Here is a 22,947-nt window from a genome sequence, read left to right on the forward strand (position 1 = left end):
TTGCATTGACATACACTTTAACTATCTATTACATCACTGATTTTTTTTATCTATTTGACATGAATTGGTAAGTTATGGTATACGTTGGTAGTTTATATGCAACTCAGTTGGCTCCTTTCCTGACTCTCCTCAATGGACACGCCTTGGACACTCATTATTATTGTCAGGAGACTTTAAAACCAAATTCCGTTTTTAAGTGAAGGGTTAAAGGTAGGGAGGGATGCACCGCGATTTCAGCTGCCAAAACATATCGGCCGAAAATGGCACTTTTGGCAATATCCCGAAAGTGCCATCTTTCAGACGAAATTGCAGTGAATCTGACACAGTGCAGCGTCCAGCAGGGAGGAGAGAAACTGTCACAGGAGGCGGGGATAGCGGTGTGGGGAAGGAGTCAGCTGTCACAGGAGGCAGGGATGGCGGTGTGGGGAAGGAGTCAGCTGTCACAGGAGGCGGGGATAGCGGTGTGGGGAAGGAGTCAGCTGTCACAGGAGGCGGGGATGGCGGTGTCAGCTGTCACAGGAGGCGGGGATAGCGGTGTGGGGAAGGAGTCAGCTGTCACAGGAGATTGAGCTCTCCTCCCCGCATCGCTCACTCAGCCTCCTGTGACAGCAAGTCGGGAAGGAGACGAGTGAAAACACTCAGTGATCAGTGATCGCTGATTGTTTGTAAATAATTGAGGACAGAGTATGGTTACTGTGTCCCCAATTATGAATGAATGGGAAGTGATCTACATCACCTCCCGTTCATTCATGATTGGGGACACAGTAAACATACAATATCCACAAGTTATGAATGAACAGGAACACTCAGTATAGAAGATTCCTGTTCATTGAAAACAGGGGCTGCAGAAAAAGAGATGGAGGGCTCTGTGTTCTCAATCTCTTTTTCTATTTTAAAAGGGAAATATCAGGGGTCGGTTTAGAGCCCCAATATTTCCCCAAAGCCCCTAAAAGTAAAGTAAAAAAATAAAAATATATAATATTAATAAATAATTAATAAATAAGAACAGTAATATGTAATGCAGTTTGGAGAGTCCTGTGTCTTCTTACCGTCATATCTTGGTGGATGACCGCCGTGGTTTCCGGGAAAGCCCCAGTGTCGGTCTGCTTGGTGGTGAGATAGGCGACAGATTTCCGGATCTCTTCTACGTCAACGTCAATATATTTACGACATAAGGACATCACTTTCACCACGAAAGATGTGAGCCTGAGGAAACAGAGGGAGCCAACAGTAGACATTACATCTCAGATTATTTGTTCCTTAATCAGAAGAATCTGTAAAAAATAAGTCAAGGCAACTGGACTCTGGACTTGCTGTATTTTTCTTGAAGACGTTTCACTGGTCATCCGACCAGCTTTCTCAATTCAGAATGTGTTGTGCAAAAAATTATCTGGGAATAAATATGGTGAATGGAGGTAAAGAATTTTAGGGAAACCTGAAGAAATATGGAGGATTCCATTACAGACCTGCCCCAGAACCAGCAACAAGTGAAGTCAGAACTCTGACTAATGTGACAGACATTTAGCATTTTCAGCCAGTAACTTGGGTATTTCCTAGGCTTCAGTTAATAATAGAACTGGAATCTCGGGTTCTCCTCTTACCAGGTGCTGCTGGGTCTATGTAGCCAGGCGCCGTAGGATCCATCCGGTTTCCTGTACTGTAATATCCTTGTGTATCCTGGGAACAAACAGAGCCATGCATCAATAACCATTCATTTTATGCGAGTAGAATTTGTCTTTATTTTTCCAACATATAGCTTTATACATAGTAGCCAGGAAAACATGTACAGGGTTATTCACAAAGCTACCGAAGGCAGCCGAGTGAATAACCCACCTGAAGTGAAGTGAGACAAACGTTGTTCAGGCTTGTACAGCTGATTTCTGCAGTGCAGAAGGACTTTGACTCAGCCGGTCCAACATCTGGATCGATTGACCCGAAGATCCCGCAGCTCATTCGCTGCCCTTCTCCCCTATTCACATAGTGGCCGCACAGCAGTGAGTGATTAGCTGAATGCCGCCTAGCGGCATTCGGCTCGGCTATTCTGCTCAGTATCAAGCAGAATAGGAACTCAATGAAAAAAAGGTTCAAAAATGTAAATAAATAATAAATGTAAAATAAAAAAAAATAAAGATTTAAAAAATAAATAAAAAGAAAACAATTGGGCGGAGCTAGCAGTGGCAGCTAGATCTGCCCAACTGTTTCCTATTGAGCTGGCTCCACCAAGTTGTCATTGTTTAATGACAGATCACCTGGGGATGCTGATCTGTCATTGCAACTGGGTGGAGCCAGCCGTGAGATCACGGCTGGCTCTGCCCAGCTGCCACTTGGGAGGTGTTTGGCCGGCCGCCTTCGGGAGCTGTATGGGCTATTGTGAATAGCCCGTACAGCAGCCCTTCAGTTCGACTGAGCCGAAGGGCTCCGGTGGCTGAAGCTAGCCGAAGGATCAGCCGGAGCTACGGCTGATCCTTCAGCTAGCTTTGTGAATAACCCCCTTAGATGGCACTTTTCTGTAATGGGAAACAATGTGCAGCTTATGTACTCCCCCTAGTGGGACATTCCATGTGACATGAGGGGCCAATGGACAATTTGCAAACACATAACTATTCAACGCTGAGTGCCAGTTATAAAAAATAAGCATAGGCTGACGTGCTTTTCACATTTTACACAATTTTAGTGCCTGCTTACAAAACGCATCAGTACTTTAGCAACTGGGTGTAACATATTTAAAATCAAGCAACAAATATGACTATTTCATTTAAAACCAAGATATTAAAAACCAATAGCAAAAATGGCATACATTGAGGCTTAGAAGTCCTTATATTTGGCGGCTGCCTTAGTTCTCTGTTTTTCAAGCTTAGTAAAAAATGTTTACAAGTACAGAAAAATATCTGTTGATTCTGATAGAAATTCAGTGACCTTGTAGCAATGCTATCTGCCTTCCCAGCTATCTGAAATACACAGCAACTTCTTCCTATGTAATGGGGATGAGTCTATACGGAGTTGCTTGTAGTACAAATCTGGTACAAAGGATGACCAGGTAAAAAAAAAAAAAAGAGCCTGAGAAAAAAAATAATGCAGCCACCACCTCTTAGGACTGCTAAGCTCCTTCTGTTTTCGGGTTTAGATACACTTTAACATCTATAGCAAAGAGAACAGCTATTGTCTTTATAGTTGGCACATTGAGTACATTTAAATGAAACCTGTCACAAACCCAAGCAATAACTGAACCTTTGATGATAAAATGTATCAGCAGAGGTTCCCTCGTGTCAAAACAACTGGTGAAAACCTAGAGCTTGAGGCAGCTAAAGCTAAACTGCTGTACAACCCGAGCTTGCCCCCTCACCCCCAAGATTCTCCCCTAAGCTGGCCATACACCAGTAGAATTTTGTTAGAAAAATCCTTTTGGAACATTTGTCTGATTTTCTAACAGTCAATGGGGTGAAATTTAACCACAGTGATGGAAAAAAAGTCGAAGAAATCTAACAGTGAACGAGACTTTCTTTCGGAAGTAACATTCATTCCAAAGTTGAATGTTAAAACCCAAGGTCATTTTGAATGACATTTTTTGGGTGTCTGATGGCATTATCAAATGTTCTGATGAGATCTCTCAGATGAACGTTCATACAAACATCTACCGGTGTACAGCCACATGATGCGAGGCCTTCAGGGAAGCTCATGTAATAAGGTAATAAGGGGCAGAGACACGTTAGACTTCTATAGGAAACGTCAAGATTTACATATAACTTCCTTCTACACTCATTGTAGAACCGACGTCTTCCGTATCAGACACACTTCTCTTCTTCTAACAGTCGTTGCCTCATCAAAATGAATTGATCGTCCACATTTTTCACCGTGAATTGTCTTACCGTTTCTCATGTTCTCCAGGCCCTGGTCTTTGCGATCCGGTGGGAGACTAAGCCACTTATCGGTTTGGTCGAGGTAGCGCATGGCGTACACCCCCGGGGCAGTAGAGATCATAGTTTGCTCGGCGCAGCCATAGGGGACACGGATCAACTTGCTCACTCCATCCGAGCTCAGGGTGTTGTTTATGGTGTTTATTGGGCTGTCCACTGCAGAGGAATAAACCAAAGATTTGCCATGAGGATAGATAAGTGCAAATTGGCATCTAATGAAGCAGTTACTGTGTGCTTAGGTGGTGTTAAAGGAATTATAGTTAAAAACAAACTATGACAAAGTATGAAAATATGATCAGCATAATGTTAAGTCTTTTTATCTTATCTTCACATATACATGTGAAAAAAACCCCAAAACCTGAATTTAATAAATCTTATTGGCATGATTTGTGCTTTGCCTAAACCAGACAATGCAACAAGTTTACCATAAGAGTGGACACAACAGCAGCACATGCTCATCTATATTATATTCAGATCGGCTTGTTACAGGTTACAAAGCAAGGAAATCCTCCCCGCAGTGTAACCTGTCATGGACGGAGCGCTGACTGTTAATTACAGGCGGCCCTGCATCCGGCTTTTGACAGGTAGTTAGGTTACACAGCAGCGGGCTTCCCCACTGCTTGTGTAACCTAACTTGGTGAGGCGAGAGCTGTCACAGCTTCTACTCTGTGTTAGAGGCTTGAGCTGTGCGGATGGCTTGGACCAATGGCAAGGCGCCATTGGTCCAAGCATAAAAAAAACAACAACAGTGAGGACATAGATCTCGATGCCTCACCAGTGACGAGGCTTCTCCCTGTCTACTCCCCACACAGCTTGGTTACCGAGCTGGGGGTGGGCTTTGGTGGGATGGGGCGGGGCTTCAGAGGTGCGGGGGTTTGGCGGGCTGGGGGATGCCTCACCCAGCACAGAAGGCACAGTACATCACTGCGTCTAGGGAGCATGTGATTCACACCACTTCCTCCCATGTGATACTGTTGGTGCATGGCAAATAGGGGCACCCAGTTCTGGCACAAGGGGGCGAAGGGTGTCCTTAGTCCTGTGTAAACTCTAACCCATGACTTGGAGCTTACACAAGGCCACTCCTTCTTGATTTGGTTGACTTAAAAAAAAAAGCATGGGGGAAGAGTGGAGGTTTAAAAGTAGTTTAGTACCCGGGTGCGGCCCGCACCCGGGTGACACCAAAATCACTGACAGTCATTTTGGTGTCACCCCCTCTAAAAAGTCGGGCACTCAGTCAGGGACTGAGAGCGCGACAGTGTCAGGAGAGAGGAGGGGACCCGGCGGCATACCTCATCCCGCCGGCTAAACGTCCCCTCCTCTCTCTGCCAGCGTCCATCACTAAGATGGCCGCTGGCAGGCGTAAATTAGATGACTGCGCGAATGCGCGATGACGTCACGGCCCCGGGTGGCACCCGGCCTCGGGATGCCCCTGACTGTATGTACATGGTGGCAACCCTGGCGGTTTCATGCATATTCAGGCTCTGCTTCCTGCTGAGCAGCTACGTTTTTTGTTAGATGTTTTTACAATTTAGCTTAGGTTGTCACCTAGTAGAGATGTTCTATGGTTTGGATTAACATAGGAAAAGAAGTGGTCTCTCTGCAGCAGTGTGACGCTTACCCCTCCACCGAGTCAGAGCTAGAGTTGCGCAATCAGCAAAACTCATGCTCCCTGATGATTGGAGAGTTCTAGCTCTGACTCAGCAGGGTGGACATGCCAGACCCCTGCAGGAAGACCACTGCTTACACACAAAAAAACAGCATACCAGCAGGGGACAGGCTTTTGTACTCCAGCTGTGGCTGCTTTCCACCAAAATTAAACTGTATGACTTTTGCGCACCTTTTTTTGATTCATGACATTTATTTAGCTGATTAAACTATAAATGAACTTTCATATTCAATCACTTCTATTCCTGTGACCGCTTTCTGTGTTGCCCCCAATCTGACCTTAGGCCTTGTTTGTCTAAATGCAGCCTTGACAGTACTTACTGGTAATTTTGACACTAGAGCGGAAATCGCCATCTGGGATCACATTTGGAGGTAAGTCCTCATTGATTGTTATAGAACTCCTGGCTCTGTCTGTATTAAAATGAAGGAGACACAATAAGCTCAGGCTACAATTTGTGATATAAAACAGAAAGGAAGCTATATTACCTTTTATTCCTCTAGACAGTCAGTATAGTGTTCACACAAACAACAGCAAGACAAATCTGAAGGACAAGCTGCAGTCCCCACCTAGGCACCACCCCTCTGCCGGGTTTCACCCATATGGGCTCTATCGTAGACTCTCTATGATTCTCTACGATTAAGCCCATATGGGTGAAACATGCTAAAGGGCAGTGCCTAAGCGGAGATTGCAACATGCTCTTCATACTTGTCTTGCTGAATAAAGTTACTTGTGAGTGATGTTACCGGCAGTGCGGCCTGTTGTTTGTGTGGATTGTGTATGGCTGGAACCCAGTATCATAGTAACATAGTATGTAAGGTTGAATAAAGACCAAGGTCCATCCAGTTCAACCTGTGTATGCAGACATCCCAACTCTCCCGGACATTCCAAGAGTCTCCCGCTATAAGATAGCGGCTCCCGGCCGCCCGCGGAGAAACATTTTCTCCCGGAAAGGTTTAACCTGCTCGATCTAGCAGAGTAAACCTTTCCCTGCGGTTTTTTTTTTTTTTTTTACTCTGATATCGGAGCCGCCGGCTGCCGTCAAAGTAAAAAAAAAAAAAAGCATAGAAATGCAAATTGAAATCGACAATAGCAATCTAGCTATTCATTCCTATTCTGTTTTTTTTTTTTATTCTGACGGCAATAGCTTCTTTCCTATCTGTCATAATTTCAGGGGAGTGATCTCCCCCCCGGATGGGGTGGGCAGAGGCAGGGCTGTCTTTAACGCAGGGCAAAAGGGGCAGTTGCCCCGGGCCCAGTCATTGCTGTGAGGCTCAAAGCAGCAGCCCCTTGAGCCTGCTAAAGTTACAAACCAAGCCCCGTTGTGTTCACTATGCAATCGGCATTGCATAGTGTTGCTTTGCCCCTGCTGTACACTGAGTAGCGTGACCCCATGATGTCTCACGCGGGGTCACGTCTCCCTCTGATGTCTCCTTCCATCTGCTCTGCAGGAGGAGGAACCGTGTGTGTGTGTGTGTGTTTCTCCGGCTCTACAACTTCCCATATCTCTGTAGATTCTGCGAGAGAAGAAACTCATCCAGTAGTTTCTTGAATGTATCAATGTTATCAGCAGATCCCACCACCTGCGGAAGGAAATTCCAAACTTTCACCACTCTCACAGTGAAATACCCCTTGTGAATCCTAAGATTGAACCCCTTCTCTTCTAACCTCTTGTGTCCCCGGGTTCTCAATACAGTTTTGGGATTAAACAGTTTGTTCCTAATATTGGGGTCCCCATTGATGATTTTGAAGACTGCAATAAGGTCCCCTCTTAATCGTCTCTTCTCTAAGGTGAATAAGTTAAGATTTTGAATGAGGTCCTCATAACTCAGGCCTTCGATTCCTTTAGCGATGGTCATTCATTACAGAGGGCTGAGGGTTTTAAAGCGGTTGAATTCTCTATCTTTTACCTTGATGGTATAGGGTTTATTCAAGAGGTGCCTATGTAGCTTCAGTTATCTTCTAAAGCACCTCAGGACCTCAAAATCAAGGCGAGTCCAAAGTAGGTTTATACAGATTTAGGGATTAAATGGTCAACAAATCAGCCAAAGAAAGAGACAAAACGCAGTTTATATGGGTATGGAGGGTATATATGGATTCTATCCCCAGTATCTCCAATAAAGGATGCAGAGCCCTTTGGTTCTGAAGGATAATATTTGAAAGGACCTGAAAAATCCTGGCCTCCGTACTATTGAAGGTGAGTGTTCTTGCATCCTAGATTTTGGAGAATTTCCTCCTTAGTTTGGTAGCTGACTAACTATCAGGTGACATCTCATGGAGGGTCTCCATCTGGTCTGCGAGGTCTCACTGCTTTGTGGACTTTTTCAAATGCTATGGGTGGTTCTGGGTGTTGGTCCAGGAGGCTATTGAAGATTGGTTGCATACTTTCTGGCTCTTCTGATTCAGTAAGACCTCCAAATCGCACATTTTCCATTACCAAGGTCTTCCATGTGCCTTTGCATGTGGACCCCGTGCTGGTCATTTTACATCAATACATATAAATACAGATGTTGTACTGCACAGAACATCTATGTTATTACCTTCTGGATTCAAAACATATGTTTTCTCGTCAACTACTGGAACACCTTCTCTCTGTTAGGAAAGGGAAATGAATAACAAATTCTGCAATAGGATAAACTCTAACGGAATGGCATTTAGATTGCTAAATCACTGTGTATCATTAACAATTGCCTTTTCTTATTATTAAAATACTTGTTTTCAAAATGTTTTCATTCTCAGCACATTTCAGTGCTACTGATCTCCTGCAGCCCATTTGAGGTACTTCCTGTCTACATGCTCTCCAGTGATGGTTGCATGGCATTTCTCAAGCAGGGTTTCCTGACTGTGACAACAGCGAAACACGCCTTTGTAATGTATGTTTGTCTGGCTGCTTGTAGTCTGTATAGGAAGCCCATGTGACAAAGCAGGAGAAGAACTGGGAGACAGAGTTGTCACCTTATAACAAGAAGCCTAAACAATGGCCTTCATGGCAGGATCACCAGCTATTATTTTAATGGTGCTATGTATGTGTTGACCAAAAAAATGTCATGACCTCTTTTGACCTTTGACACACTGTGAAGGAACTCATGGCCACAGCAACTCGCTAACTGGGCGAAATTTTTTTTTGTGGAGGGGCAATGAGGAGAAGGCTTCCTTTCGGGAGGTAAAGCTGGACTGTGAAACAGTTATCACAGCTTGCAATACCACTGGTCACCACTGGAAGGAGACTCATCCAAATTTAGCTGGCAGGACACACACAGGCAGATACCACTCTTTGGTACAATCTGTTGTCCTCTAAGTGATGTGGAGTCGCCAAGTGATTCCCACACACTTCTGAGATACTTTTGAGAGCTTCCTCAAGCTATCCTACAAACTAGAATCCTTGTATGATCACTTTTCCCACTGGTCACACACTTGCAACAGACATACAGTTTAGGATAGCATGCACCACCTGCAGTTTCTCAGGTGCACTGGGCCTAGCCTGGGGGTGAGATGTACAAGGTTGGAGAAGCAAACTAGGCCTTAAGCCCGTAGGAGGCCAGATGTGGACCCAGGAGGGGACTGGAACTGTGTGGGATGGAGAACCAGAGGAGCCCTATGCTTGCTGGAGGTGCCAGGAAGGTTGGGATGGCATGGACCTCAGGAACAACACTGGTATTTCTCCCAAGGAAGAACTCAAGCACATCCTCTATCCAGCTGTGGTTATGTTACACAGCGTCATCGTCCGCTCAACTAAAGTATTCCTGCACTGTGGAAGCTGGAAGGGATTGGTGAGTCTGGAGTCTATTTTTGTCCATGGATGTCTGAAGTCATATACCCTCTCTACCAGTTTTGGCTGTTCTACAATAAAACATTGAAAAGTACTTAAAATGACTGGTGCCCAATTCACTGTTCACATCCCATTACCCGGCTAGGTATCCATCCCTGAGAGTGAAATATCAGCTCTCCCTGCCTCTGGGGTTCACCACATGCCATAGGGGGTCAGGGGGGCGCTGCAGCAGTATGGTTTATCCTGCTGGTGGGAGCACACCGAAGGTTCCAGCAATAGTTTAGAGCAAGCTCCGAATAAGCTTTATCATTTTTCATGTTTCTCAATTTATAGATGTATTGATGTGGGATGGACTTTAAGCCTTGACCAATCACCTTTGGAGGTATTAACTCATCTGCTGTAAGGGTTCTGGCCTCCTAAAGTGACCAAAGGTTACACGGACCAGCCAGTTTTGATGGCTGGGTCAGAGTTAGGATTTCTGGAACCAGAGCGCCCTCCCAATCGGAGTCCAAACACCACATGACTGCTCTGAGAAGGCCCCATATAACTGTTTTGTTGGTCCCTAGCGTGTGCTATTGGACCAGAACCTACCATTTTGTATTCACGTGAAGCTTACAATGTGTACATTTAAAAGGGGTTTTGTCATCTCCCTGAAATTAATATTTTGGATTTTATTAGAGATTAACCTTTTCCCTATTATAGATATACAACCCTTCTCACCTCGATATGAAGCACTTTGTTCACAGCGTCAGACATGCCAACCGGGCCCAGAGCCATGATAGTCACACTCAGGTCTTCCTTTCCAATGGGAACCACAGAGAATGGGATGGAGAGAGCCGACTTGTTGCCCACGGTTACAATGCGCTCTATGGCACCTCCATCAGGTGTGCTGGGGGTACACAGCCCCTCTGCTTTCGTTACGAACACTCTGACCTGTTCCAGGAGAGAAGAGCAAAGAAGCTAAGGAATTCCAATCTCGTGTACCATTCATGACATCCCTTGTTTGTTCTGCATAGGTACTCTGATTATTGTGAATACAGATCATGAATTCCACTATAAACTTTATAATGTATGTTAAGCTTTAACCCAGGCTTGCCTAAGTGATAACGGGCCCTGAAATCCTTATACGTTAGTGAATAAGAGAGTAACAGTAACAGACATATGGGAGACTTTAGCGAGGTTATTTGTTATTCTAAAAGTAAAATAACTAGTTACATGCAGGAAGACAAGCATTAACAAAGATTAACCTTATCCCGCCGGGTGACTGTCCCCTCCTCTCTCTGCCGGCGTCCATCACCAAGATCACCAAGATGGCCGCCGGCAGGTATCAGAATACTGTTGCGCGTGCGCTCGGTGACGTCACGCGCATGTGCAGTGACGTATCGGCGGGGTGACACTCGGTTACCGCTCTGGGTGTCACCCCTGATATATATACTGTATATATAAAACATCCCCCATAAGGTGCCCATACACCTTACGATTATCGTACAATAGTCGTATGCAATCGAGTTTTCGGCCGATAATCGCAAGGTGTATGGGCAGTGTACAACCACAAATACTACGATTATTCCAAGGTTTGTGGCGTTTCCGTACGTCAACAATCGTACGATCTACACTGCTCATGCGCAAACGAAAATACGTGCGGTTGATTAACCGCAATTCGTCCAGGTGCTTTTCTTTCATTACGGCTAATTGAACCTTGCGATAATCGGGGCAGGATAGGGCCGGCGTACGAAAATCGTACGATGGTTCGATCATCGGACGAAAAGTGTCGTCCGGTAATCGTAAGGTGTATGGCCACCTTTATATTGTATTGCCTTGAGCCTTCCCCATCTGCTAGTCAATACTTAGCACTGCATCTCTGCAATGGACACATGCTCTAATTTTAAAAGGGTAAATAGACCGCTAGACATTTCACCTGTGCCTGATCAACAGGTTAGTGTGCAGCTCATGCCATGGTTCATGTCTGACTTTTATATCCTCATGCCCTGAATTATTCCTGAAAGTGTTTGGACTGCGCTTGTACAGAGAGCTGCTATAAGTCCTCATGAACATGAGGCTAAGCAAGGCAGGCTAAAAACTAAGAAAGAGTGGTGCTTTTAGATCCCACCTAGGTTCTACTTGCCTTGCTGGTCTGCCTATTCATATTTGGTCATTGTTGTCATATCAACATTTCCAAAGTAGCCCATCTAGTTTTGTAACATTGCACTAGCCAGCCCCTGCATATCAAGGCTTGGCTACACTCAATCTTTCCCAGTTTGCCCTGCTGTTTCCCATAGTCAACAGGAAATATTACCACTATAAGATGTGAAATGGAAAGAAGGACGCCCTCCAGCCTGGCCTCCTCTTCTGATAACCTACATCCCAGATAGGGTTGTCACCTGTCTGGGATTCACCCGGACAGTCCGGGTTTTGAATGCTGTGTCCGGGTTTCATGGCAGCTGAAACCCGGACACTAGATGTCAGGCAGATAGCAACCAAAATGAAGATAGGTGCTACTGGCGCCCCCCAAATGAAAATAGTCTCGACTGTGATATTTACATAGTAATGGGTGGCGCTATTTAAATATGAATAGGCCGCGACTCATTCTCCTCCCAAAAAATTCAGTGTGTCGTAAGAGTGTTCAGGTTTTGCCGGAAGAAAAGGTGGCAACCCTAATCCCAGACATACTTTGTACAATGCCATAAGCTGGGGCTGATATATTGGGGGGGCTCCATTAAACTGCCCCCCCATCTCCCAAACAAACCATTAAACTTTTGCAGATCTTTCATGCTTGTTGTTCTTATGCGCTCTGTACAAGCTACATTTTTCAGGCAATTTCAACCACTTCTAAACTACCTCATGCAAAAGTAACAGCACAAATCAGGGCAACAATGAAACAATTGAAACTGTTGCTGGTAGGTTCTTTTGATCCATATGAACATCTGCATGATGGGAAGCTGGCTGAAAGTGGTTGAAACTGTCTAAACATTGTGTGTGTGGTCAGTATTAATGAAAGGGTTGCACCGGTACTCCACTCACCCTCAGGTCGTGGTCTTCGAAGTTATACAGTACGGGTCTCAGCTCAATCTGTTCAAATCTCTTCACCGTCAATGGAACTCTCAAGTGAATGTGGAACGGCTTGAAAACTTTCACCTTCACCGGGTCAGCCACACAAAACCCTGAAAACCGAGAGATAATCCGGGTAATACCAATGAAGAGTTTCAATGGAGAAGAGGAGACTCATGTATGTACGGCAGACATTTATTAAAAAAGATAACCAAAGTTATAGCAATACTCAACCTGCTCTCTGCATACAAACATTAGAGAAAGGGCTGAAAGACATACCTTAAGCTGTGAAAATGGTTGCGGCATTGGTCATGTGATCTCCACTGGGGGACTTTTACAGTTTTAGAGGATGTTGTGCACAGAGGCCAGAATGAATCGACAAAGTCATATTTTTTTCCCCTCACCTTTTCCTGTAGACATTCCGACTGCTTGGATCTCCCATGTGGTGATAGAATCTGGGACTATGGAAGTTTCACTACAAAAAAATAAAGTAACTGTTTTTTTTTCTCAGTAATTACTTTGTGCATTTGAGAATTTTACAGACTGAATAATTGGAATACTAGACTAATAACTGGACCACATACTGACCATTTGACACCAAGGAGAGTTTTTAACACTGTGCTACCAATGACAGTCTGTATATTCTTCATTGTCTAGCAGTATCTGACACTGTACACTGTTCATTGCAGTGTTATATTGTCCATCAATGACGCTAAAATTATCTATGCCATGTGCTGGTTATTGGCTATGTGTGAGCACCCTAAGCCATTAAGGAGCTTAAACCATCTTACTCCAAGCTTTTTTTTCTTTTTTCTTATTAGCTTAAAAATAAAATACAGCTAGCTGGTTGCTATACTCATCTCATCTCCAGTGCTATCCACCTCAGTAATCCCTTTTTACCACAAAATGTCCTCAGTCTTTTGGGTGGGAATGGAAGATAGAAAGACGTCATCAGCACTCCAATCGGAAGCTTCACATTAGCGTAAATCCAATTTATTAGCAAAAGTCATGAAGACAAGCACTTTCGGGGGCCACGCAGGGTCCCCTTCATCAGACTCGTCACTACTGAGCCTGATGAAGGGGACCCTGAGTGGCCCCGAAAGCGCTTGTCTTCATGACTTTAGCTAATAAATACGATTTACACTAATGTGAATCTTTGGATTGGAGTGCTGATGATGTCTTTCTATCTTCTGTTGCATTGTGAGCGGCGCCATCCGCGGTCATTGCGAGCACTTATTATTATTGGGACAGACCGGTAAGGAGTACAACAAGGTATATGGATTTTTTTTTCGGGTGGAAATGACGCAGGAAAGACTGAGTGTGGGTCATCTAAGACCTGCACCTAAGGAGGCATCACTCGTTATAAAGCCCTGCACTCACAGTGTAATGATGCATCATTGAGGACTACCCACCACCGCAGTGTGTGTGTAATATATATAAGGACCCTGCAAGGGAACGGAGCCACCTTAAAACAGGATATCAGGGCCAGTGCTCAGTGGACCAGCTGATTAAAACTTTTAAACATCACCACATCCATTGTAAGTGATTCAATCTGCATCAATCATCAAGCTTAAAACCTATATATATATACTGTATATACACAGTATATATATATACAGTATATATATACACCGTATATATAAATATATATACACACACGTATATTATATATAATATAAATTATATTGATCATATATTTATATTCCTTGCTTGCTTATTTATATACTTAATGCACAATTATAGGTTAACACACTAGCTGTTGTTGGAAAAAATAAACCCTGCTTCCGGTTATCTTTAGTTGGTCATCTGTGAAACTTTCACAGATCTGTCTATAAATGCCACTAAGTTTTTTGTTTTTTTAATCAGCTCGTCATTCAGGAATATTACTTCCTTGGGCAGAAGTGTGTAATAGAAATGGTGATACATACGTGTACTTTTTGTTCACCGTGACCGTCTTCCATAACCAGGTTTCTGGGAAGTTTGAGCGAACCTGAACCTCACTTTCATCTGTGAAATCCTCTTCATCTTGATTGTCTGTCTGGGCTGCAGAAAAACACAATTTTTAGAAAATAGAAAGCTAAAAGAATGACGGCAGAAAGAGACCGAGTGCTCCGTCCAGTCTGACCCTTTTTTTGTACATTTTTGTTAATATTTTTTGACTTGGTTTGTTTCTTTCCCTTTCTTGTCTGGGTATAGACTTATGTTTATCTCAAGTATTTTTAAACTCACTTATTGTCGATGGTCTCCCTACCTCTGCTGGAAGTCTGTTTCAAGCATCAACTACTCTTTAGGTAAAATTATACTTTCTATTGGTACTTTGGAAACTTCCTCCTGCTAAATTGAGGCCACGTCCCCATATTCTTGATCTTAATTTAACACTAAAAATTTGCCTTCCTGAAACTTTTTTACACCCACGTTGTATTTAAAGGTTTTAATCATGTCCCCCCCTTTCCCTTCTTTCCTCAAGACTGTGCATATTTAAGTGATATGAAAGCCTTATTTTTTTTTTCTAGTGATGAGAGCATATGACAGTGTATGCAGCTTCTACTTTGGACTGGCGCTTTCCCACACAATCACCTGGTCCCCTCAGCTCCTGCCCCACTTACTGTACCAGAGATTCAGGGTGGCTCCTCTTCCTTGCAGAGTCAGTCCTATGTAGCCACCTGCCCATTTCCAGAAGTTGGGTGAAACAATGCTGTACAACCGAGAACCATTGGCGGACTGCAGTCAGAAATTTATTTGTGTCCTTATATTTAGTGAATTACACTCTGGAGAGTAGTAAACTTGCTATGAAGGCAATATTTAAGATAACTGTCAGCATTTAATACTACTTTAAGTTCCTGCAGACTCTCCTGATATGTTTTATCCCTCAGTCCTTGTGTCTGGACTTGTTCTATCACATCACTGTGTTTTTGTAAGTGAGGTTTCCAGAACTGGACACAGTATTCTAAATTAGGTCTAACTAAAAATCTGTATAGAGGGATCAGGACCTCCTTCCTCCTGCTGGAGATCCCTCTAGTGATATCTAAAGATCTATATAGAGGAATCAGGACCTCCTTCCTCCTGCTGGAGATCCCTCTACTGATAACTAAATATCTCTATAGAAGAATCAGGACCTCCTTCCTCATGCTGGGGATCCCTCTAGTGATAACTAAAGATCTATATAGTGGGATCAGGACCTTCTTCCTCCTGTTGGGGATCCCCCTAGTGATAACTAAAGATCTATATAGAAGAATCAGGACCTCCTTCCTCATGCTGGGGATCCCTCTAGTGATAACTAAAGATCTATATAGTGGGATCAGGACCTTTTTCCTCCTGTTGGGGACCCCTCTACTGATAACTAAAGATCTCTATAGAAGAATCAGGACCTCCTTCTTCATGCTGGGGATCCCTCTAGTGATAACTAAAGATCTATATAGTGGGATCAGGACATCCTTCCTCCTGTTGGGGATACCTCTACAGATAACTAAAGATCTCTATAGAAGAATCAGGACCTCCTTCCTCATGCTGGTGACCCCTCTAGTGATAACTAAAGATCTATATAGAGGAATCAGGACCTCCTTCCTCCTGCCGGTGGTCCCTCTGCTGAAAACTAAAGATCAATATAGAGGAATCAGGACCTCCTTCCTCCTGCTGGAGATCCCTCTAGTGATAACTCGAGATCTATATAGAGGATTAAAGGATTACATTCCTGTGTTTGAGTTCACATTCTCCAAAGGAGGAGAAGTTAAAGGGTTGGTGATATTTCTGTGTTTGGTAGATGCTGGAGAGTTAAACCCCTTGACAGGTACTCTCTTAGGGAGATCCTCTCAGGGACCCTATTAGTGAGATCTCTGCGCGTTCCTGTATCTTCATATTTCATATGCCCATTATGAGGAGCTCCCACAATCCCTGCTGGATTTTTAAAATTCATTTCATATTAAGGAGAATGTAAGAGGGGGATCTGGTCAAACCAGGATGGGCAAGAACACCAAAAAGTTTCAGGTGGCCCGGGAACAGAGGGGATAAATGGGAGGGAGATCGCATTGCTGGAGCATCAAAGAAGCCAGGGGCTATGCACCCGCCTCCACCAATAACTAATTATCACATTCAGGAAGATCACACCTTTAACTCTCCCTGCTAAATTTATAATGTATTTTGTATGATGGAGAATGCATTTGGTTAACCAGGCAGGAATGGGAAAACATTCTTGCTGGTGAAGATCCCTAGGGTGAAATAAGCCATATAATGACTAATACCATCAGACTCCATCTGTACCTGAAAGCAAAACTTTAGACAAAACATCTTTTCTAGGTTTGAATGAGGTAGAGTAGGGTTAAATCCCTTTCAGGTTGTATCTGATGTCTGTGTCCAGATTCACTGCCACTCTTCATAATGGTGGCAATCGTCACCAAGACAGAAAGTAAGGAAAATCCACTGAGACAGGAAAAGGAAAAGTAGAGAATCCTTCCAGTGTGGACACGTACTCTGGTGACAAAAAGGGATTTTCCCTCATTTTCGGGACATTTCTTCTCATTTCAAGTTTTGTCTCTTGGTCAGAAAATGAAGCATAATCTCTCCAATGGAGACACAGATAGCAATGAAACCATGTTGTACACAAAACTAAAAGAAACACATTAAAAATCAGCCTGCAGTTCTACTTGTCATTTCACTGGTCAGTAAAACTTTTGGATAACCCTTTTATGAACTCTTTTGTGCACAATGCATATGCCAAGGGCCCCTGTACACTATCATGCATGAGTTAAAGTGACATTAAAGGATATCCCCCCCCCCCCAAAAAAAAAACTAAAGTGTAAACATTTACCTTAAATGATGCCTCTTCTCCTTTACAGTAGTTTTCAGGAGTCCCTCCAGCGCTGGTGCTGGTCTCTGATCTAGCTGACTGCTGTGTCTCGTCTGTGTCCCACAAAGTCTGTGCGGGTGCATGCTGCCAGGCTGCGTGCATTGACTTACCTTGTGTCTCTCCTCGTCTCCCAGCAGAAGATCTGTACTGCGCATGCTCTTGCCCCATCAACCCATGCAGCCGCCCGAGACTTTTCAGGTCTTCGACGGGAGCGCGCGGCAGAGACACAGGTACGTTAAAACCTTTTCGTAACTTTATTTTTTTTTTTTATGTTTTTTCATATATCTATTGCTTGCTAGATATATGCAAGACCCGCTCAGGGTTTAAATATCCCTTAAGATGCATTGAGTTGACGTGGCTATTAGATGCAATGCTGTGCACTTTTTAAAAAACAGAATTGCATTGACTTGAATGACCAAATACAGGTCATGATACTGAAAATGCAGTTGTCAGAATTACACATTGAAAAACAAGGAGCCCTGAAATAAAAACACTGAACCATGTCAGCGGAGCAGCACATTGGCTCAGTAGTTAGCACTTCTGCCTTGCAGCACTGAGCTCCCTGGTTAAAATCCATCATAGAGTTTGCATGTGCCTCCCACACTCCAAAGGCATGCTGGTAGGTTAATTGGCTCCTCCCCAAATTATCCCTAGTATGTGTAAATGTGAAAGGGGCCTTAGATTGTAAGCTCCTTGGGGGCAGGGACTGATGTGAATGTACAGTATGTAGAGCGCTGTATAAATTGTCAGTTATATATAATTCCTGTAATAAATAAAATGAACTCATCAGTTCTTACTCCTCCCGATGGTATTATTCCGCCTCTTCTCGAGGGAGATCTTCTTGCGCAGATCCTCGGCATATTGGCAGCAGTCCAGGAAGGCATTTCGGCAGTCTGCGCTTTCGACACGCCTGGCTCTGATGTCACAGTTTCTCTCCATGCGAGGAGGAAGGAGCACCATGCCGTTGTTGCAGCATTTTTGCAGATCTGGAGAAGAATAATGGTCGGCTGCAGAGATGAAAGAAAAAAATGTTGTAAGGACAGGTCACCAAGACATAATGGTCATATCATGCTGATCCCATGGCTTCTGTATTTTTGGGTTGCGAACCTGGACCAAGACAAGGGATGCAGGTTTTCCGATATCCAGTACAAGTACCGATATTGTTTCATCAGTAATTGCCGATACAGAGTACTGATATCGGCATTCCCGGCCAATCAGGAAGCCTGGGAAGCCGGCTTCATGCTCCCTCACGACACTGCGAGGCAGCCTGGCTTCCTGACTGGTCAGGAAGCCAGGATTCTTCGCAAAGTCGTTAAGCAGCGTGAAGCCGCCTTACTACCCAATCAGGAAGCTGAGCGGCATGTCATGACCTGCCGCTCAGCATCCTGGTTGGTCATTAAGCCAGGCTGCCTCGCAGTGTCGCTAGGCAGCGTGAAGTCAGCTTCCTAGCCAATCAAGGAGGCGGGACATGCCCCACCGCCTGGCTTCCAGATTGGCCAGGAAGCTGGCTCCATCCTCTCCTGTGGCACTGCCGGTCAGAGGGAATCTCTCTTTGACTGGAAGTTCCATATCAGGGTAAGTATCAGAGCATTTGGGCAAGTATGAGCAGGGGCGTCCCGAGGCTGGGTGACACCCGGAGCGGTAATCGAGTGTCACCCCGCCGAGACAATTGTGACGCCACTGAGTATGAGTACTCGCCCAAATGCTCAGTATCGGCACCAGTACCAATATTGGTATCGGTGCCTCCTTAACCAAGACAAGTAGTTCTGACTTTACTTCACCCTTCCTCCTGATTTGCCACATGTTCCACGTCGCTGACTTAAAATAATGAAGCCAAAGACAGAAGGTAAACAAGCATGTTCACAAGGAGGCCAACACAAATATCATATATTCTTTCAGTTGTTGAAGTGAACCTGTGTTCCCAACAGCTATCCTAAACTGCAGACAGCCATGCTCAGTAGGCTCCTACAGGTGCCTACATGAATATTTTTAGAGGGCTGGTTCACCTTTTCACAAAAAATAAAAAGATAAACTAACTCTATCCCGCGTCCACTGTACTTATCTGCACTGATGACCATCACCCGCCGCCCACTCCTGCCCGTATGATATCCCCCGCCTTTCAAAAACATAACTACACAGCCACGGAAGCTGTATGGCAACACAATTCTCATTGGTCATGTGGTCACGCTGACCAATGACCACTCCCCATCGCAAGCATTTTGTGGCTGTACAGCCTCCAGGGCTGTGTAGTGAAGTTTTGAAGTGCCAGAACCATGATACGGTCTGGCATGGGTGACAAGATATAGTCATCATTGTAGATAAGTTCAGCGGGGACCAGGGGTGGGGGATGGCGTTGTGAGTTAGTTTACCTTTTCATTTATGTGAAAGGGTGAACTAACCCTTTAACACTCTGTGGCCCTAAAGCCCAGGGTATATCTAATATTGAAATAGTGACTTCAATACCCGAAGTCAGGCTTGGCCCCGCCTCCTGTAGCTTACTGTTGCTCCACCTGCAAGATAGACAGCCTTGCTGACCAATGAAGAACAAGAGTTGTTTAGGGCCAGGCCAAGCATGATTTTAGGAGCTGAAGATGCTTTTTGTGTACTTATTAAACAACAATTACACAGAATTGACCCAAAACCATTATAGTTTCCCTTTAGATTTTAACCCTTCCTCTCTCTACTACAAGTGCTCCCATTGTAGAGGTTTCCCATCATTTCCTGACAGGAAGTGGGAAGAAATCTTTATATGAGGGACACAGACAACCTGACTGAGGCCACAGCCCTTCCCTTCTCTATGCAAAGCTAAATACAATGTTTTAGCCGGAGTTCACACATCTCCTTCACCGTTCAGTATCTCTTTACCTTTCTGTCTGGTGAGTGCTGCGAAGTCTATCGATCTTTTCTTCCTCTGAGGAACCCGGCAGCCTAATCCTTAAAAGAAACAAAATATTCAAACAACAGTGTTGAAAGCCAGTCCGTTCGTGCCGAGCATGTGATACATAATATAATACATAAGTCACCTTTAGTAATAACTATGACAATACCATCATGAGAACCAGATCCGGTGACACTGGCAGCTGAAGTTATATACAGCTCTCAACGTTTTTGTAAACATAAAGTTTGGCCCCACCCATTCTTCCTCCTGAGCCTGCCTATTGGTCCTTAAATATGATTAAAGCAAAAGTCACGATTTGCATATAACTTCAGCTGCCTGTAACTCTGGATCTATACACGATATTGCCATGGAAGGTAACCTTGATTTGTGTATTGTTTGTTCATCATGTGCTCAGTTTAAAATGGCCAGGTCTGTGATACTCTATAATGTATTTAACCCAAAACAATGATTTGCTCCTTTTTGGTCAGTTAATTATACCGTTGCACGTGTTTTGTTATATTTGTTTGATAAGTGCTAAAAAATACCTGTTGATCCTGCCAGAAATCCTGGGAGCCTTTAACTTCCTGTAGTCAACTGACACTATTGGACAGAAATCCCAAACTTGTTTTATCCTTCCTGCCCAGTTTATCTCTGTGGACTGCAGAACATGTTATAGAGATGAGGATAGAGGGAGGTGTTCTGAGGTCGTCGCCTCAGGCAGCATCAAATTAAGAGGGGAGGGTGTGTGACCTTTTTTTTAAAAGGTCTATAGTTCTCCTTTAGCATACTCATTATTAGTCAATATAATTGTAGAACTCAGACGAAGAACTTGTAGAACTCAGACGAAAACAAATATGGATTGGACGGCTCACCCAGGACCAAGCAGTGTGACAACCTTGGATGCCATGCTTCTGTCCTCATATCCCACCCACATGTCAGATGTGCCCTGGAGATGGCCCAATATACTCCATGGTCTATGGTCCACTCTGTATGTGTTGGGCTGCCATGCTTTGTGGCAATGTGCAATTAATGCATACGGTTTGTGACAATTTACAGAAATTCGTACTCATCCGAATTTCCGACTCCTAATGCATCCGAATGTGTCCGAATCCGAATTTCCTTTTCCAAATGTTGCATCCCGTCCGAATTTCGTTCAAGAACTAAACTGAATCGGACATGTGACTTTTCTGGCCAATCAGATGTGTTTTTCAATTTAATGCATCCAAATGGGTCTGAACACGAAATTTCGTCACGGAGCCATCTGATTGGCCAGAAAAGTCACATGCCGTAATGAAAATTTGTGTTCAGTATATACTGTACATATAATACCAAAGCTGAGGCTCCTAGACCCGAATGGCATTTGGGATCCGAATTTCCGAATGCAATTCTGTATTCTGACTGTAATATAAGTAGATACCAAAACGTAGAGTCATGACTGCCCACATCATCACCTTGCCAGGGGTCAGCTTGCCCTTGGAATTCACAAGGTACACGGCCGTGTCCACCGCCGATAAGGACACCGTTGTTACTTCGTCTGTTTCCATTGTTAGCTTGAATTGTGACCCCGGGAGAAGGCTGTTCTTTACATCCGTCCTAATTTGTAGCTGAAAAGTAAAGAAACATAATTGAACCCCATCTGTAGTCTCACACCTTTCATCCCAGCACAGTCCTGCACACCACATGTTATGATTTGTGAAAGATTTCTGTTTGGAAATGTTTAAAAAGTTTCTTTGCAATCTTAGTGTAAATGTGGCTTCCTGTACTCACACTGCAGAGCTGAGTAACAGCCACACCCCCGATGACATGAGTCCTCACACAGACACAGGAAAGGGGAGGGGGGGTGTCTGACCAGGTATTTTACTGAATGCTGATTACTGAGTGTGCTGGGTGCATTGTAACAGAAAACTGGAGGTAACAATATACCAATGGAAGCTGTTAGTACATAGTTTATCTGATTGCATATCTATTGCTGTTACTTCAACTGAGTATTAAACGGCTTCATCAAGATAACATGAAAAAAATATCACCAGTGATCTTTCAAACCCCTGGATTTTTTTTCAGAATTTCCTGGACTAATGAATACAAACCAGTTACTGCCCAGGGAGGATGATTATCAATTATAAGTTAGTGTGGATGTGGGGAGAGGCCCCTATAATATAATTATACTGTGTGCTACTTTGTGTGCTAAGTACCCAGAAGCAGAATAGCGTCAGAAGCAGGCTGTACACCCCACTGAAGACGTATTCCTTTTGCACGGTGCCCAGGCCTGGTCCTCTGGAACTCAAGGGAGCATGCCAAAATCTCCTCCTTCCCCAAGGTTGGAGACGGATGAAGCTTGCACACATGTTGCACATACACACATACAGTGACCAGGCCAGCGCAGGGTGCAAAAATATCCACCAGTCCCAGTCCTTATGAAGCACTAGAATCAAGTTTCTGGTGCAAAACATTTTTTTTAAAAATCAAAAAAATGAAAACAAATTCAGAAAGTTTACATATAATAGGAAGTATTTACAACAGCAATGGAAAAAAAACAATTGGTAAGGGAAGAAGAGCGGGTGGCTGTCACTGACCGCGGAGCTCCGCTGACTATTCATGGTGACCTGCTCTCCCTGTGCAATCTGCAGGATGGAGCTGTTACTAGTCTGACAGCTTTGTCATGTACAATGGAGACAGCCAGGCAATGTGGAGGCAACCATACCCCCCATCATGGTGCCTGAGGCGGCCGGCTCTTCTGGACCTACCTCAGCACACGGAATATAGTGTTTGGCCTCTCAGTCCCTTCCAATAACAGTCATGGCCAGCATTCCCCATCCTGCAGTGTGCCAGAAT

General features: G+C 44.2%; 1 protein-coding gene across 1 annotated transcript in view; it reads right to left on the reverse strand.

Annotated features, from left to right (window-relative positions):
* The window catches only part of LOC108786514 (complement C4-like), a 65,876-nt gene that overhangs the window by 25,610 nt on the left and 17,319 nt on the right, over window positions 1–22,947 (reverse strand). Inside the window, exons 14-25 of the mRNA XM_018555832.1 lie at window positions 21,533–21,719; window positions 20,103–20,171; window positions 18,035–18,244; window positions 14,323–14,437; window positions 12,799–12,869; window positions 12,368–12,507; window positions 10,067–10,279; window positions 8,118–8,169; window positions 5,901–5,990; window positions 3,867–4,070; window positions 1,602–1,677; window positions 1,050–1,206 (exon numbers count right to left, since the gene is read on the reverse strand). Coding sequence (XP_018411334.1) covers window positions 1,050–1,206; window positions 1,602–1,677; window positions 3,867–4,070; window positions 5,901–5,990; window positions 8,118–8,169; window positions 10,067–10,279; window positions 12,368–12,507; window positions 12,799–12,869; window positions 14,323–14,437; window positions 18,035–18,244; window positions 20,103–20,171; window positions 21,533–21,719 — 1,584 coding nt within the window. The remainder of the gene's footprint in view (window positions 1–1,049; window positions 1,207–1,601; window positions 1,678–3,866; window positions 4,071–5,900; window positions 5,991–8,117; window positions 8,170–10,066; window positions 10,280–12,367; window positions 12,508–12,798; window positions 12,870–14,322; window positions 14,438–18,034; window positions 18,245–20,102; window positions 20,172–21,532; window positions 21,720–22,947) is intronic.

The sequence above is a fragment of the Nanorana parkeri genome, unplaced genomic scaffold (assembly GCF_000935625.1).
Source record: "Nanorana parkeri isolate BGI_ZX_2015 unplaced genomic scaffold, ASM93562v1 scaffold215, whole genome shotgun sequence".
NCBI lineage: Eukaryota > Metazoa > Chordata > Amphibia > Anura > Dicroglossidae > Nanorana > Nanorana parkeri.